The sequence below is a fragment of the Anolis carolinensis genome, chromosome 1 (genome assembly GCF_035594765.1).
Source record: "Anolis carolinensis isolate JA03-04 chromosome 1, rAnoCar3.1.pri, whole genome shotgun sequence".
Classification (NCBI taxonomy): domain Eukaryota; kingdom Metazoa; phylum Chordata; class Lepidosauria; order Squamata; family Dactyloidae; genus Anolis; species Anolis carolinensis.
In genome coordinates, this window is record NC_085841.1 from 222,577,920 (window position 1) to 222,593,453 (window position 15,534).

General features: G+C 37.7%; 1 protein-coding gene across 6 annotated transcripts in view; it reads right to left on the reverse strand.

Moving 5' to 3' along the window:
* Positions 1-15,534, reverse strand: part of galnt13 (polypeptide N-acetylgalactosaminyltransferase 13) — a 270,709-nt gene that overhangs the window by 229,451 nt on the left and 25,724 nt on the right. For all 6 annotated transcript variants that reach the window (XR_010001363.1, XM_003225380.4, XM_062965663.1 and 3 more), the window contains exon 2: positions 11,516-11,759. Coding sequence is in view for 5 of the 6 variants with exons in the window: in XM_003225380.4 (XP_003225428.2) it covers positions 11,516-11,657 (142 nt within the window). In the remaining variant the exon portion in view is untranslated. The remainder of the gene's footprint in view (positions 1-11,515; positions 11,760-15,534) is intronic.

The following is a 15,534-nucleotide window of genomic DNA, read 5'->3' on the forward strand; positions in this document are numbered from 1 at the left end:
ACTCTCCAAGAATCACCTACCCATAGCGAAATCCTACTTCATAGCTATTTGTATTTCAGTACAAGTTAAGTGGGAACTAATTTTCTTCACAAAACCTAAATAATTAGGTATGTCTGGAAGAACCACTGAGACATAAAGATTGTCTAGCTCATTCACACAGGGTTAAATCTGATGTTATTCCTTACCAAGATAGACCCACTGAAATGAATGGGACTTCATCCAGCTCTACTGTAGTTAGGACTAACAATAGTAGCTACAGTGGTTTATTTAAAAAAATCTTCTACCACTGAAATAAAATATGTTACTAAGGAAATCACATGCCTCATTTTTTAAACTTGGCCACATCCCCAAGTTCTGTACAGTTTCCAAATGTTTCATTCACACATCATAGCTCATTTTACTTCACAAGCAGAAATGCATTACAATTTGATGCCTATACTGAAATTGAAACATGTTGTCAAATACCATTTCTATACAACAGCAGAATGTCCGTTTATGTTACTCTGAAAGCAATGACATTTTTGGATCAATACAAGAAATATCGATTCTAACATACTCTGACAGCTATTAGAAATTAGTTTTAAATACATTTCTTCTGAACGCATTCCCATTTCACCATCAAATAGGCAAATTAAAATATGTTGGCCTAAATCCAATAGCTAATCCCAATTTGAGCACAACCACTAAATCAATGATACATTGGTACATCAATTCTTATACATTCCAGTGATTTAGAGGATGTACAGTAGTTGGGGACTAACAACTGATAATAGTTAAAAATCTGTAGCTGCTAAGCCTATAGTTAGAGTTGTAATGTTAGATTTGAAAGTCAGTATTAGAGATGTGCATAAAAACATTTCCTTCATTTCCTTCATGCTATCATTTCATTTCGACCATTGGTCTACACAAAATGAAGACATTTTCGTAGGAAATGAGAGGCGACACAAAAATGAAAGCCACACAGTCATCATGCTTGCTTTCATTTTCCTTTAGTTTCGGCCCCTTAACAATAAGCAGGTACTGACAGGGGGCTGCAGTGCTTTCCCATTACAGCTGATGTGTACCAATGGGTTTTAATAATAGTATGAATATGAATATAAATAATGATAGCTATCCTGGGACCCTAAGTTGAGTCTGAGAGAGAAGTGCTTCCCCATGACATCTGATGTATGCCAATGTGTCTTAATAATATTTTTAATATGAATATTAATAATGACAGCTATCCTGGTACCCTAAGCTGAGTCTGATAGGGGAGTATCGCCTCATTACATCTGTTGTGTGCCAATGGGTCTTAATAATAATAATATTAATAACAATAGTACTATGGCCCAGGCTGTGGCACAGGCTGTTGAGCAACCAGCTGCAGCCAGTGCAACAAATCACTCTGACCAAGAGGTCATGAGTTCGAGGCCAGCTCGGAGCCCCGTGTTTGTCTTTGTCTTTGTTCTATGTTAAGGCATTGAATGTTTGCCTTATATGTGTAATGTGATCCGCCCTGAGTTCCCTTCGGGGTGAGAAGGGCGGAATATAAATACTGTAAATAAATAAAATAAATATGGGGAAGACCCAAATGCTTTAAAAGTTGGTGGGCTAAAAGGGGTCGAAATGCTCTCCATGTGTGGCAATTTTCACCCCTTTAGCTCAAAAACCAAGGAGGGAGGGGGGAGCCTTGGAAGCCCTCCCATACAGACAATGGTCCAAAATGTTGGTTTTTTTCATAAGCCAGATGAAAATTCTGTTCCTATAGGCAGCCCATTTTCATTATCGGGAACAAATATGAAAATAAGACCAAACAAGTGAAACTACACAAAACGAACAGCAATTCCATACAAAAGCACAACACTAGTCAGTATATCTACTTGCGACATTCAGCTCAAGTATATGGCAATCTTCCCCATTCATTATCTCACTCCAATTTATATCTTTTCTATGGGGCTCAGATCATGATACCCACTGGACCAAGCAAATACATTTTGGTATGTGATAGGGCTATCGGACAAAAACAGAAAGTCACCATCAAGCAAAATAAAGACATAAAGACGTAAAGGCAACAAATTCTGTCTAAAATAGATTCAATTATACATAGACTTTCAGTACCATTTATTCAGTGTAAAAATACCAATGTCAAAGATCAAAACACAACAGATACAAAAATAAGTAGAGTAGTTTAAAATTCCAAAATGTGTCACTTTTCTATGGAAGAGATAACAATTGGCAAGAATTGTTCTTGGAAAGAATGCACCTTATAGCGAAAATGCCTGGCATCAAGGTGTGGGAAACCTTGGCCCTCTACATGGTTTGGGTTTCAATTTCTAGAAGCTCCACCAATGTTGTCTTTAATAAAGGATACTGGATCTTTGTTGTCTAAAACATCTGGAAGGCCAAGAGTTCACCAGTCTTGAGGGATATACTGAGAGTGATGGGAAAGCAATTTGAAGTACATGCTTTATTATTAATTCAAATTTCAATTCTCTGGTGTTTGTCTTTTAATGCAAAATATACATATATAACAACAACAACAACAACAACAACAACAACAACAACAACAACAACAACAACAACACTTTATTTCTGTTCCGCCCTATCTCCCCAAAGGAACTTAGGGTGGATTCCAACATAGAATGGCAAACATTCAATGCCTGCACTGAAAGATGAACACCAAGATATCTTCAAATCATAATGTTTGGAAACAGCCATTATGTTTGGAATCAGACATTAAAATGGAAACAGGTATTTTAAGAACCCATTGAACAGCATTATCATAATGATTACATTATTTTTGTAATGAACTATCTAGCAATGACCTTGGATGAACTTGAATAAAAAATCTACTTTGTGAGCCAATTCTCTTATGCACATGTGAAATTCAGTACAGTAGCAAAAAAAAAGTCATTTTGAAATCCTGAAAGACTGACACATAACACTGTTTATCCCCCAGATGCTAGAAGTTTCTGCTGATTCAGGCTTCTCTTGGCAACTCAGCTGGCTGAATAAGTTCGAGATGACAAACTGATCATTCTATACTCAAACGATCCATCAACTTTTAGCAGAGACAGCAATTTGATGCAATGATATACACTATAAAATGATAGGAAGAACTGATTAATTTTCCAGGTTTGGTCTACAAATCATGAAATCAATTGAAGAGAGGATTGATCATAAAAATTTACCCGCACGCATTCCAGAAAGGTATTTTAAATGCAGCAGTTAAATGGACTTCTTAAATACAACTTGCCCTGACCCCATTAGAGGCTCAAAACTACTTTGCCTTTCTTTTATAAACTCCTTGTTAAGAGTTAGGAAGAACAGCTGATCACTCCAATTTTAATGCAAGCCTTACTTTCATTTTAGTACAACCAATTACCTTTTGCTATTTATTAATTAAAATTACTTCATAATTATTATGAGTTAAGTTTATTCTTTATGTTTCATAGGAACTGTTTAGAATTTCTGTTTTCTGTAATTTAAATTCTCTGTACTTATCTTGTTATTCTTATGTGCCTTCAAGCTATTTCTGACTAATAGCGACCGTAAGATGAACTCATGGAGTTTCTTTGCAAGATTTGTTCAAATTGGTTTGCCCTTGCCTTTCTCTGAGGCTAAGGGCTTGTCTACACTGATGAAAAACATCTGTCTGGCACTGCATTTTCCAGGTCCACATTGGCCCTGCAGTGACCATGTTAATGCCACACAAATCACACACAACACATATACCGTAATGAGATCACCATAACCAGCGATATACTTCTCCCCATCAAATTCACCTCGCTATTATGGAGTGGTCCACATTTCCAATCCTTTACAATATTTTAGCAACACAGCTGTGGGTGGTCCAATTATGTTTTTGTTTTTTTCCATCATGCATGTGAATATATATATATATATATATAGGTAAAGGTAAAGGTTTTTCCCTGACGTTAAGTCCAGTTGTGACCGACTCTGGGGGTTGGTGCTCATCTCCATTTCTAAGCCGAAGAGCCGGTGTTGTCCGTGGACACCTCCAAGGTCATGTGGCCGGCATGACTGCATGGAGCGCCGTTACCTTCCTGCCGGAGTGGTACCTATTGATCTACTCACATTTGCATGTTTTCGAACTGCTAGGTTGGCAGGAGCTGGGGCTAACAGCGGGCACTCATTCCGCTCCCGGGATTTGAACCTGGGACCTTTCGGTATGCAAGTTCAGCAGCTCAGCGCTTTAACACACTATGCCACCACCAGAGGACTATATATATATATATATATATATATATATATATATATATTCTGTTAAATGGGGGTACACTAATACTGATATAATGATATGCAACTATACACAGAAATGTATCATTTTAAACAAACAGACTAATTAAAATTCAAGCTGAGAAAGAACACCCACCACTGAATCCTCACCCCAACAGTGACACTTAATGCCCTCATCACATGGATGATGTTGCACAGGGTGATTTGATAGCTTCCGTGGCAAATCAGTGGGGCAATCACTGAGCCTCATACCTCGCCTCATCTGCAGTGACACTTTCCCATCACACATGGGTAAGCATCGCCACACGGTTTCCTCCTGCACTGGCTCTGTTGTTCCCAAAACAACATGGGAAGCCTCCCGTTTTCTTGGTACAGTGTCATAGGACGCTTGTGCCCCAGTTGATCGATGAAGCCCCACCAGAAGTCAGTGTGCGTCATATGATCGGCTGCGTGGGGCTCCGTGAATCAACTTGGACACAAGCGTCCTATGACACTTGTAGCCCCCCCCCCATGTAATGAAGTCCCCAGAGGGCCAGCCAAATGCCAAAAAATCTGGATTTTTTGTAAAACTGTGTGGTAAAAGGAAAGGGTTTTTATTGAACTAGAGTAAATGCCAAAGAACTACATTAAAAGAGAATCATCAAAAACAACATGTTTCGGGATCATGCTGCCTACAAGATGAATGATTTTTATCTAATGTGTAGATAAGCTACGGCACAGTATGTCTTGCCAAAGATCACCCAGTGCATTTCCATAGCCAAGCAGAGATTTGAACCCTGGTCTTCTAGAGTGCTAGTTCAACACTAAAACCACCACACCATGCTGGCTCACACTTAGCTAATTTAATCAAATATCAATCATCCAAGAATCATGTCAAAACATTTTTGTCACAAGATATAGTTTAATTAGGGCTTATCACAAATTATACAATTTAATTTAGTAAGAGTCACAGCTATTTCAACTGTACATAAAAATTCTGAAATGATAGCTGGTCTTATGTATAAAATCAAAGTAAAAGGCATATTATTTATTTAGTTGTTCATTTATAAATAAATACAGGATGAAGAATGCCTATAAATACTTTCAGTCTTGATGTCATCCTCAGGAAGCAAAAAAAAAAAAAAAAACAACCCTCAAACAATGCCATGTTTCCCCTTCATACTTCAGGTAGTCATTTCCTATATTCTCAGTCCTCTCCAGAACCCTGGAAGGCTGTTGTTTTTGCAAAGAGCTACCATCTGGTGACATCCAGAGAAAATGGAATCCAGGTAGGGATTTGTCCAATGAGCTTGCTATTTTTCTGACATCTATATATCTAAAATGGTTTGATGACTTCAGGCCTTCCTCCATTGAAGGATTCAATTCACCATTGAAGTGTGAATTATTTCTCAGAAAAATGATGAATGTATCAGTATAATTTGAATATATGGCAATATACCTGGGTTACGGGAAGCATGCTTCTATTAGATACATTCCAAAAATTATTTTACAGTGCACTGCATACTACCATTCATAGCATGGAATACATAACTTTTATTTCAGAGCTGCACATATTACCTTGGAATTAAGACTTAAGATAATCACATATCCACCTTTTTACTGGAAATTCAACATGAGCAGTACTTTCACTGGATACCCAGATATTCCGTTTCCTTGGAAATGCTGTTCTGCAGGATACTAGTAAGACTAGAAAGAAGGTGTTCATGTTTATTCCAGATGTTGCATAGCTAATTCTTCTGGTTCACTTAGATTTTCCCTTTGAAATGTGTATGTCACTGCACTATTTTATAAGAATGTATCATGCAATCCATCCAGATGTTGGAAGACTCTGACCTAAGATATGCAGAAGTAATTGGATCAACCGATCTTCAGATTATGAAATATGGTCCCTAAGTGCAGATTTTCTTTTTGGCAGATCTCCAGAGAAGTGATCACATATTTTTTTAGCATGTATTTTTTTGTATTTGGTTGACACAAAATAAGAGGCACTGACACCAGTGGATAGAATAGCTCTCCTGACATTTATTCTTGCTGTAGTAGTATTAATGCTAGACACAAAAGTAGTTTCATTAAATATCTTTTTTTTACCTTGGATTCAGCTACCCTTCCATACATTTATTTTTGCTTCTGAATGTTGCTTCCTCCACCTATTTTATACCTTGTAATTGGGTTGGGAAAAACACAATGGTTTTTCATAGCACAGCTCAATAAAGTTGTCATGAGTTTCATTTATAATATGGAATATAACAAAAACAGCTGTACGGATGCAGCTTTCCCAGAATGGATGCTGCAAAGCAGTGAAGGTTTGATTTTGCACTTAATAGATTTAGACTTTTGTCAGTCATTCTAATAACGGTGTCCCATGGTGCATAATTTTTTCTTATGTTGGCAGGTGGCAGTTTCAGCAGCAACATCTTCCTGTTTGTGGAAGAGACTCATTGTAAGCATTGCTCACAATACTTAGCCTTATGAAATGGCATCATGCCAATGTTTGTCTGGCAGCTACTGAGTTTGTTAAGTGTTAAAATTCCTGTTAGACAATCTGGAACATTACCACTGATTGTCACATCAACAGAAGGTATTGAGAACCCATTTGCTGTTCAAGGTATTGAGAGATACCTTTGCATAAATGAATTCATAATGCAAGGGGTCTCCTCCCTAAATGAATGTCATATCATTCTCTCACTCGCCTAGCTCAGTTTCCCACCTTGTGCCTTAATGACACTATGTCATATTTATTTTCTCAGCCAAATCTTACTTTTGCCAGTTGAAAGACAATTCACATAAACAATGATGCTCCTCAACTATTTCAGAACATATGTAACAACTGGAATAAAATTTATTGAAATTAAAGATTTCCATAGATGTGGTTAGGAAACGGTGTACTCTTTTATATTTATTGCCCTGGATATCTCATATGGACTGATTTTGTGATTCCTCAGCAAGTATTCTAGCTTCTGTTAGGATATGGGTGCCTCAATAAGTTTACCCAATTTTCTAGGTGATTTTCAATATATAGTACTAAGGGAAGTTCCAGACAGCACCAAATCAACAACTTTAATTAGAAGCAAAGAAACCTGGGACCTGCGAGGAGATCCGCACACAGACCCTATTGGTCCTGGAATGTCTGACTCTGTAGTCCACACTTCCTGATTTGTTCTGTGGTTTTTCACCCCACAAAATGGCTATCCCAGGACATAAGCCAGAACCAACCAATCAGGAACAGACATTTGAAACCCAGAAAGAAATCAAGATTAAAAATCCCATGCTTTCTGAGTGCAGGGACAGACAGGCATTGGAAGATGTGGATTTCCAGCTCAGAACCGGGATAGTCCCGCATCTGCAAACCTCGTGTTTCTTGCTATTTGCAGCAATTGTTTCCACGTTTACAGGGAATAGTGTCAGGCCACCCTCCTGTTTGCTATGGGACCTCCTGGGATAAAGACAATGTCTGGACAGGCCCTAAGTAGAATTGAATTTCACTATAAATCATGAACAAGTTATTGAATTTTAGATTTTCATCTGGTTGTATTTAAATAGCAAATTTTGCAATATCAAATAGTTTGTTCCAATACTTTGCTTTCTCTGGCACTCCTTAGTTATTTTCATTATTTCCTTATTGATATAATATAATAGCCTACAAAATATAAGACCCGTGGGTAACCATTTCAAGTAGGTTAACTAATTTGAAAATGTAAAACAGGAAATTTCTAAAGGAAGTTTAAACTGTTTAATACATCTTGTGGCTACAAATTTAGATGAAATCATTAGATTTCAATGGCTTTTATTTTAAAAAGCCATGCTTTAACTTGGTGCCAGAATGAAATGAGTATACATCCCCATTCCACAACAAGGGTGCCATAGCAGAAAACTCCTCCATCCATTCTCTCCTGAAATGTGTTGTCTCCACTGGTAGGACACAGAAGAGGACCACTTAATCAAATAAAATGGGGGAACCTCCTTGAACTAGATCAGTTATGATGAACCTTTTTAGAGATGGGGTGCCAAAACTGGGGGGGGGGGGGCTCGGAGGAGCAAGTGGGGGGCAAGATGGGGCAGGCAAGTGAGGGTTGGGGCGAACAAGTGGACAAATGGGGAATGAGTGAGCGAATGAGTGGGGGTGAGCGAGTAAGTGGATGGGTGAGCAGGAATGGCAAGCAGGTGAGAAAGAGGGGGCAATGCAGGCAAGTGGGGAAGCAAGTGAGTGAGCAGAGAGCAAACAATTGGGCAGGCAAGTGGATGGGAGGATAGACAGATTAGAGGGGGCAAGTGAGTGGGCATGCTTGCCACAGGTTCGCTACCATTGTTCTACACCATTTAAGGTTTTAAATGTCATTGCCACTGCCCAGAATTTAGAGTGGAGGCATATTAGTAGCTTTAAAATTGTCAGCCAGAACAGTTCCTTTAAAATTAACTGAAATGACATTGGGAAAGAACTGATTTCTGAAGATAGATGATTTTCATGTTGGAGAAGCTAGTCATTAAAACATATGTGTCCCAATTTCATGTTGCACTGGAGTGGATAGGGAGAATGGAGAAAATTCTGTGAAAATTGTCATGGGAGCAATAGTGTCTACACACACATGTCTATCAACCAAGGTAAATCCTTATTATAGTTGATAACATGGTTGATAATTTCACTCCTGGGATACCTGCTGTTTATAAAGATGCATATATTGTTTTCATTTTTCTTTCTCCAGCACAGTTGTAGTTAGGACAATATCCAAGCTCATAAAAAAAATCAAATAGCTTCCTAAAACTAATGATACTTTTAATTGCAACTCCAAGATCTAGATGTTCTAATGCAGTGGTTCTCAACCCTTGTGTTTTGGCCTACAACTCCTAGAAATCCCAGCTAGTTTACCAGCTGTTAGGATTTCTAGGAGTTGAAGGTCAAAACTTCTGGGGACCCACAGGTTGAGAACCACTGTTCTAATAGTTTCATAGTGTTCATTTTTTTCAGCAGACATAATATTTTGGAGAAACTATGCTGTGTGTCTCCAGTTCGTGCCTATCACTCCCTACCCTGTTTTTACCAAAATAAGTAAGGGTCTTATATTAATTTTTACTCCAAAAGATGTGTTAGGGCTTGTTTTCAATCTTATTTTTCCAAACTGACTTTTTTGAATGAACTATATTTACTAGAGCTTATTTTTGAAATAGGGCTTATATTTTGAGCATTCTCAGAAATGCTGAAAAATTGTGATAGGTCTTATTTTCAGGTTAGGTCTTATTTTGCAGGGAACAGGATAGAAATCTTGCTGCCTGGGGACTCCTTGGACCCTTCTCTGATGGCTGCTGATGACTATGTAAGCTTCTTTCCTAAATAAGTTCCCAAAAGAGTGCTACCAATAGCTTTCTAGAGACACAACAGTAATGCAAACGATGCTTTACTTAAGGCAGCCCTGAGATCCCATGCTACAGGTTTGGATATGAATATTTTATAGAGTAAATAAATAATTGCATATAGTGGAAAACATTGAGGCTCAAATAATATGAAATGCTCTAACTGGGTACAAGCATCATGTAAAAAGAGTCAAAGACTATATTTATAGAGAAAGAACTGTACACCCTTAAACCATATTCTATACACCGTAAATAATATCTGGACACTTAAATACTGTTATAGAGTTTACCATAGATGTGGTAATTCTGCCACATCTTTTGTAAACTGTTTACTCAGGCCAAAACAATTGTGCTTGTGATGTAATTGTTTTGACATAGATTCTAGGACCATAATGCTTCCTGCAGATTGATGGATAGATAAACTACATTCTAAATTGCTTATGCTGATGAAGCTGTTTAAACATGGTGTAATATTCCATAACATATGCTGTTTTCAAGAATTCTTTTGTGTCTTTAGAGGTATACCTTTTTTTATAACAGCAATATTAAAGTAATAAACTTAGCAGGCTAGGTGGAATCTCAGGTGCACATTTTCCTTCACTACAACTGTTGTTTCTTAAAAACTAACATATATTTGTTTCAGAAGAAAAAAATCTTTATTCAGCATACTTGGACTATAAGCAGAACTGACTACATATGAACTGAAAATACATTCTGTGTACTTTTTAGAATCCGTGTCAGTGAAAAATGTTCACTTACAAAATAATTATCTTCATCCATGATTATACATGGATGTAAATTTGTCTAGATGGCCATTAGTATGTGAACAAATTGAAACTGAAATTTAAGAGTTGCTATTTTAGGATATCATCAAATTCTGAGCATGTTATACATTAGAATTCAGCTTTAGATGGTTATCTGTAAACAAATCTTCTTAAATTTATCTGTACATAAAATGTCTATGGAAATTGGGATTTGGGGACAATAATTCAACAATCACTCAAGGCGAGGAAGGCAAAGTTCAACTCCCATCAGTTCTAGTCAACACAGCCATAGTGAGGAAAAATGGAAGCTACAGTTCACTAATATCTAGCGCAGTGCTTCTCAACCTATGGGTCCCCAGGTGTTTTGGCCTACAACTCCCAGAAATCCCAGCCAGTTTACCAGATGTTAGGATTTCTGGGAGTTGAAGGCCAAAATATGTGGGGATCCACAAGTTGAGAATCACCGATCTAGAGAATGACATTGTCCCATCCCAAGCTGAAGATTCATATTCTTAGGTCCCTTCCACACTGCCTCTATATCCCAGGATCTGATCCCAGATTATCTGTTTATCCCAAGTTATCTCACAGGGGGACTCATATAATCCATTTCAAAGCAGATAATCTCAGATCAGATCCTGGGATACAGAGCAGTGTGGAAGGGGCCTAAGATACCAAGAACCCTTAGTAGCACAGAAAATGACATAGGGATAAATTCTGAATTGCAAGCTATTATAATAATGTACCCCTCTAAGGAGGTGTGTTATCATGTATAGTTCAAAAAGAAAGAATTTTCTGCCACTATCACCTTTGCCAGGACCAAGTTTTTCATATAGCCAATGATTCTTACCCATCAATATCAAGACACACCAAAAAATTTTCAATTACAAAAGTGATAGCTCACAATGATACATTGTTGTTGGGAAAATCCATTTCCCCTCCAACTACAGTGGAGATTACATAAAAGGAACAAAGAACAGTGGAGTGCCACATGCTGTCATAGTTCTTGATAATCAAAATATCCCGGTGCTTCAACTGCATGAGCCCTGGTTCAACCACACCACTTAATTATCACTATAAAAGAAGCCCATTATGTCACTAGGTAGAGATTAACAATCATCATAAAAGAATTCCAAAACCTATGTAAAAGAAGCCCCGTTTTTTCTTACCTCTTAGTGCAGGCAGCAGGGACCGCTCTTTCTTGTCATCACACTTGTTACATTCACTGAAGTACAGGAGCAGAAAGACATCCACCAGCACCCACATCAAGGAAGTGGCAAGAACCACTTTGCAGTAGACAAATCTCCTCATACTTTAGTTAGTTTTTAGTTACACACTGTACTAAAGGCAGGTGTTTCGATGATGGGTCCAATCCAATGATGCCAGCATGGGCGCAAAGGTGAGAACATCCCACTGAAAATTAAAGAGAAGGTGAGAGTGGAATTAATTCTCAACAGTAAAAACAAAATCTGATCTCCATTTATTTTACTATCTCCCTTTTTGTTAAATTACTGCCCCTACAATTTGCACAAAAATAAGAAAAAATACAAACTTTGTTTTGTGCATAAAATTACTAGATTACCTTCAGGCTATGTATATAAGGTGTATATCAAACATAAATGAATTTTGCATTTAGAATTGGGTTCCATCTTCAAAATAAGTCAATATATATGCACATATTTCAAAATCTGAAGAAAAAACCCAAAATATGGAACACACTGGCTTCAAGCATTTCAGATAAAGGATGCTCTAGCAGCTAACTGGAATTGCAATGTGAAATCTTGCTGATCATCTGCAAGCAGGCAGATGTGACATATCAATGGCAGACGGCGGGAATTGCGTTGGGCTTCCTTCAATGACTGCAGTGTCAAACTACAGGGTGTTTGAAAAAGAACTCCCTAGTTTTAAGTTAAACACATTAAAACTAGGGAGTTCTTTTTCAAACACCCTGTATATTAATTCTACAATGTAGATGCACCCGAGGTGTTGGTAACTCACTTGCACATTCAGAGAGATAAATTTCTAAAGCACTACAATGACTGGACTTTTTTCTGCCCCAATATTTCTTTCTGTTGATTACCATATGCCTGAATGCATCAGTCCACAGCAGCATGCTTCCCTTTTTCAATAGAAAGTACAGGGGGTGGCATAAAGATGGCTCTCAATTTGAAGGGGTATAAAAATAAATGAAGCTATCTAGAAATAAACTGTGTATAATTCTGAAAAGTACATAAAACAGTTTTGTTTTAATCAGTTTTAAAAATCATATCAGACAAATAATAGCCATCATTGGCAATACATTGCTGAAGACATTCGCAGAATTTCTCCATCACTCTCTGGATTATCTCAAGTAGAACACTCTCTGCGTCATTTTCATGGAATGTGTTGTTCTCATAATATGCTTGAACAACAAAGCCCAGTCCAGCTTATGATGAGTACTGAAAACAGGATGGCATAACCTACCAAATTAGACCTACCCCACCTCTTTATCCCCAACAAAGCCCACACAGTGCCCCCTCCAGAAAAATGGGAGATCTTTATGTCCAGCCTGTACTTTTCAGAAAGACATTAATGGTGTAATAAATTAATGGTCTATCATATTTCATCGCATAATAGTCTCCATCATGTAATAGTCACACCCTCATTTTTGTGGTGTATAAATTGGTATTTTTAGAATTTATCCCATAATAGTCACACCCTTAGTTCACTCACACACGCTTGCCCCCTTGGAGCTATGCGCCTTCACTTGGCTGCCAGTACTTACTTACTTAGGCGATCCCTCGTAGTACAAGGATGATGGTCCTCCATTTCTTGGTAGATGCCTGTGCGTGATTTTTTTAATGTGTGGAGGTCGGTGCATGGCCGGTCAACACACAGTCTTCACAAATTGAGGTCCCAGCAGTGGTGTGATTAACACAACGAGAGTGGCTTTTCAGTCTGTTGCAGCCTTCTTCTGCCTTCACAGCCGTTGTAACATGTACCATGTTATCCTCCGCCTGCTCCGCTGTTGAGGTCTTTGGGTCTTCGGATTGTTCTTGGTCTGAATCCTCCCCTGTGGCCACTCCTGGGAGTGTGTGACTCCTGTGGTTGTGCCCACGGGTTCATCGGAACATGCAAGTTGGCTGCCAGTGCAGGCAAGTGAACTAAGGGTGAGTAAAGTAAGTTGTAACTGCCAAGGGGGCAGATGCATGGGTGTGTGAAGATGCATATATTGCTTTCATTTTTCTTTCTCCTGCTTACATGCTTGCCCTCTTTCTATCTACAGAGCTGCACTCAAATTGCAGCCAAGTAAAACCCTGTAGCTGAAATTTTTTCACCTCGTAATAGCCAAAAAGCAGGAAGGGGGAGTGCAATTATTATACAATGAAACACAGTATATTTTTCAGACTATATGAATGAAATCCTTTTCTTGGAGATACTAATAACATTAGGTACTGAAAGAATACTCAAAAATGGTGAAAATGTTTTCTGAATGTCAAGAAACACTTGCAAATCCTGAAGTGACAGGAATATTTGTAGTATTCTTTGAAGAATTAAAATGTGTTTGTTTTACACAGATGACATTTTCTCTGCAGTATTTTCTGCATAAAAATAGTAAAATCCTGGCTCATAAGAAAATCCTGGCTCATAATGAGAAAATCCTACTTTATGTGCAGAGCAACTATGTGCAATTTTTCCAGAATAAGTAATAAATTATGAATAAATACATATTCCGTGTTGTTTTTGAAGGCCTTCTTGCTATGAGAAGAAAATTGCTAAAACTACTCATTGCTTCCTTTCAGAAGAAAATTAGTGAAGAATTGCACCCATAAATAAAATAGAATTATAATAACGTGTATATGTATACGACCCACATGCTAGCAGAACCATTGTCTGCCATTTCAGTTACTGGAAATCATCACAGAGTCACCCTGCAGGACCTTGCAAATTCCTAGAGATGTTATCCAGGGTGATCTTATGGTAACTTTCAGTGCAAGTAATTCATTTTAATAGGGTTCACTATTATTCTTGTTTCCACAGTAAATTTAGGAAAGTTTTCCTACAGATACAGGGATTGTACTACATTAAAACTCGTTAATAGTGTGACATATATATGTCACCTTTTCTCTGCAGAAGTCAAGGTGACATATATACTCCTCCTCTCCAATTTTGTCATTATAAAAACTCTGTGAGGTAAGTTAAGTTGAGATAATGACTGGCCCAAAAGCACCTTGTGAACTTCCTGTGTCGGAATTTGAACCTGAACTTCCGCAAAAGGAAGCTGCATGGCTTATTTACCTTTACCATTATTGTCTTTTTTAAAAAGTCTCCTTCTAATATACTAAAGGCAATTCTAAAAGTTTAAGTCAGCTTTCACTACACTATAAATTATCTTTAATGCATGTCTCCAGTGAGCCATAATGCTGTAAGGAGTGAGAATATAATTGGGACATTTGGAATAGTTCAGCACAGTGAGAAATATTTTCAAACTGAGCTATGGCAGTAGTTATGAACAGGAAGAATAAATGTAAAGAGAACAGTCACTTGTTTGGGTTGCCTTAGTAACCATCACAGGAACCGCGGGTTAGAAGAACCAGAGTTATTAGTAGGATAGCATCTTGGGATTTGGAGCAGAAACAAGGGAAAGTATAAACCAGCAACCTATTGGTAAGATTTCTCCATCAATGAATACACTTCAAATAAAATATCACTGGTAATTTGTTTATAGATGACACATAAATACTACATCTTAAGTCCTTCTGCTCTCAAGGTTACCTAGACAATATTTAAATTCTAAAAAGTTCAGACTATAACACTGCTTCCAATGTTTTAAGGATCCAAATTGTAAAGGAGGTAACCTCAGAATCTATCCTTGCATCATAAAAATAATAACCAACACATTTTACCTTGCACAGAAAATAACTGACAGCCAGAAGATTAGTTTTAATATTGGTATAATATCATCACTTCTAGATGAACGAGTAACCAATTTGGTTGCCATGTTTTGTATTGCACTGAAGTCATCTTGAGGTTACTAGTGTGTGCATTTCCACCTTTAGGCCCTTTAGCTGTCGAAGGGGGCACATAACTATATTATATTAAGACAAAGATTTACTCTAGGGGGGACAATGAAATAGAACAGAAATAATAAAGACTGAGCAGGGAAAAGGAGCACAATGGATTATGAGATGCCTGAACAATTTCAGAA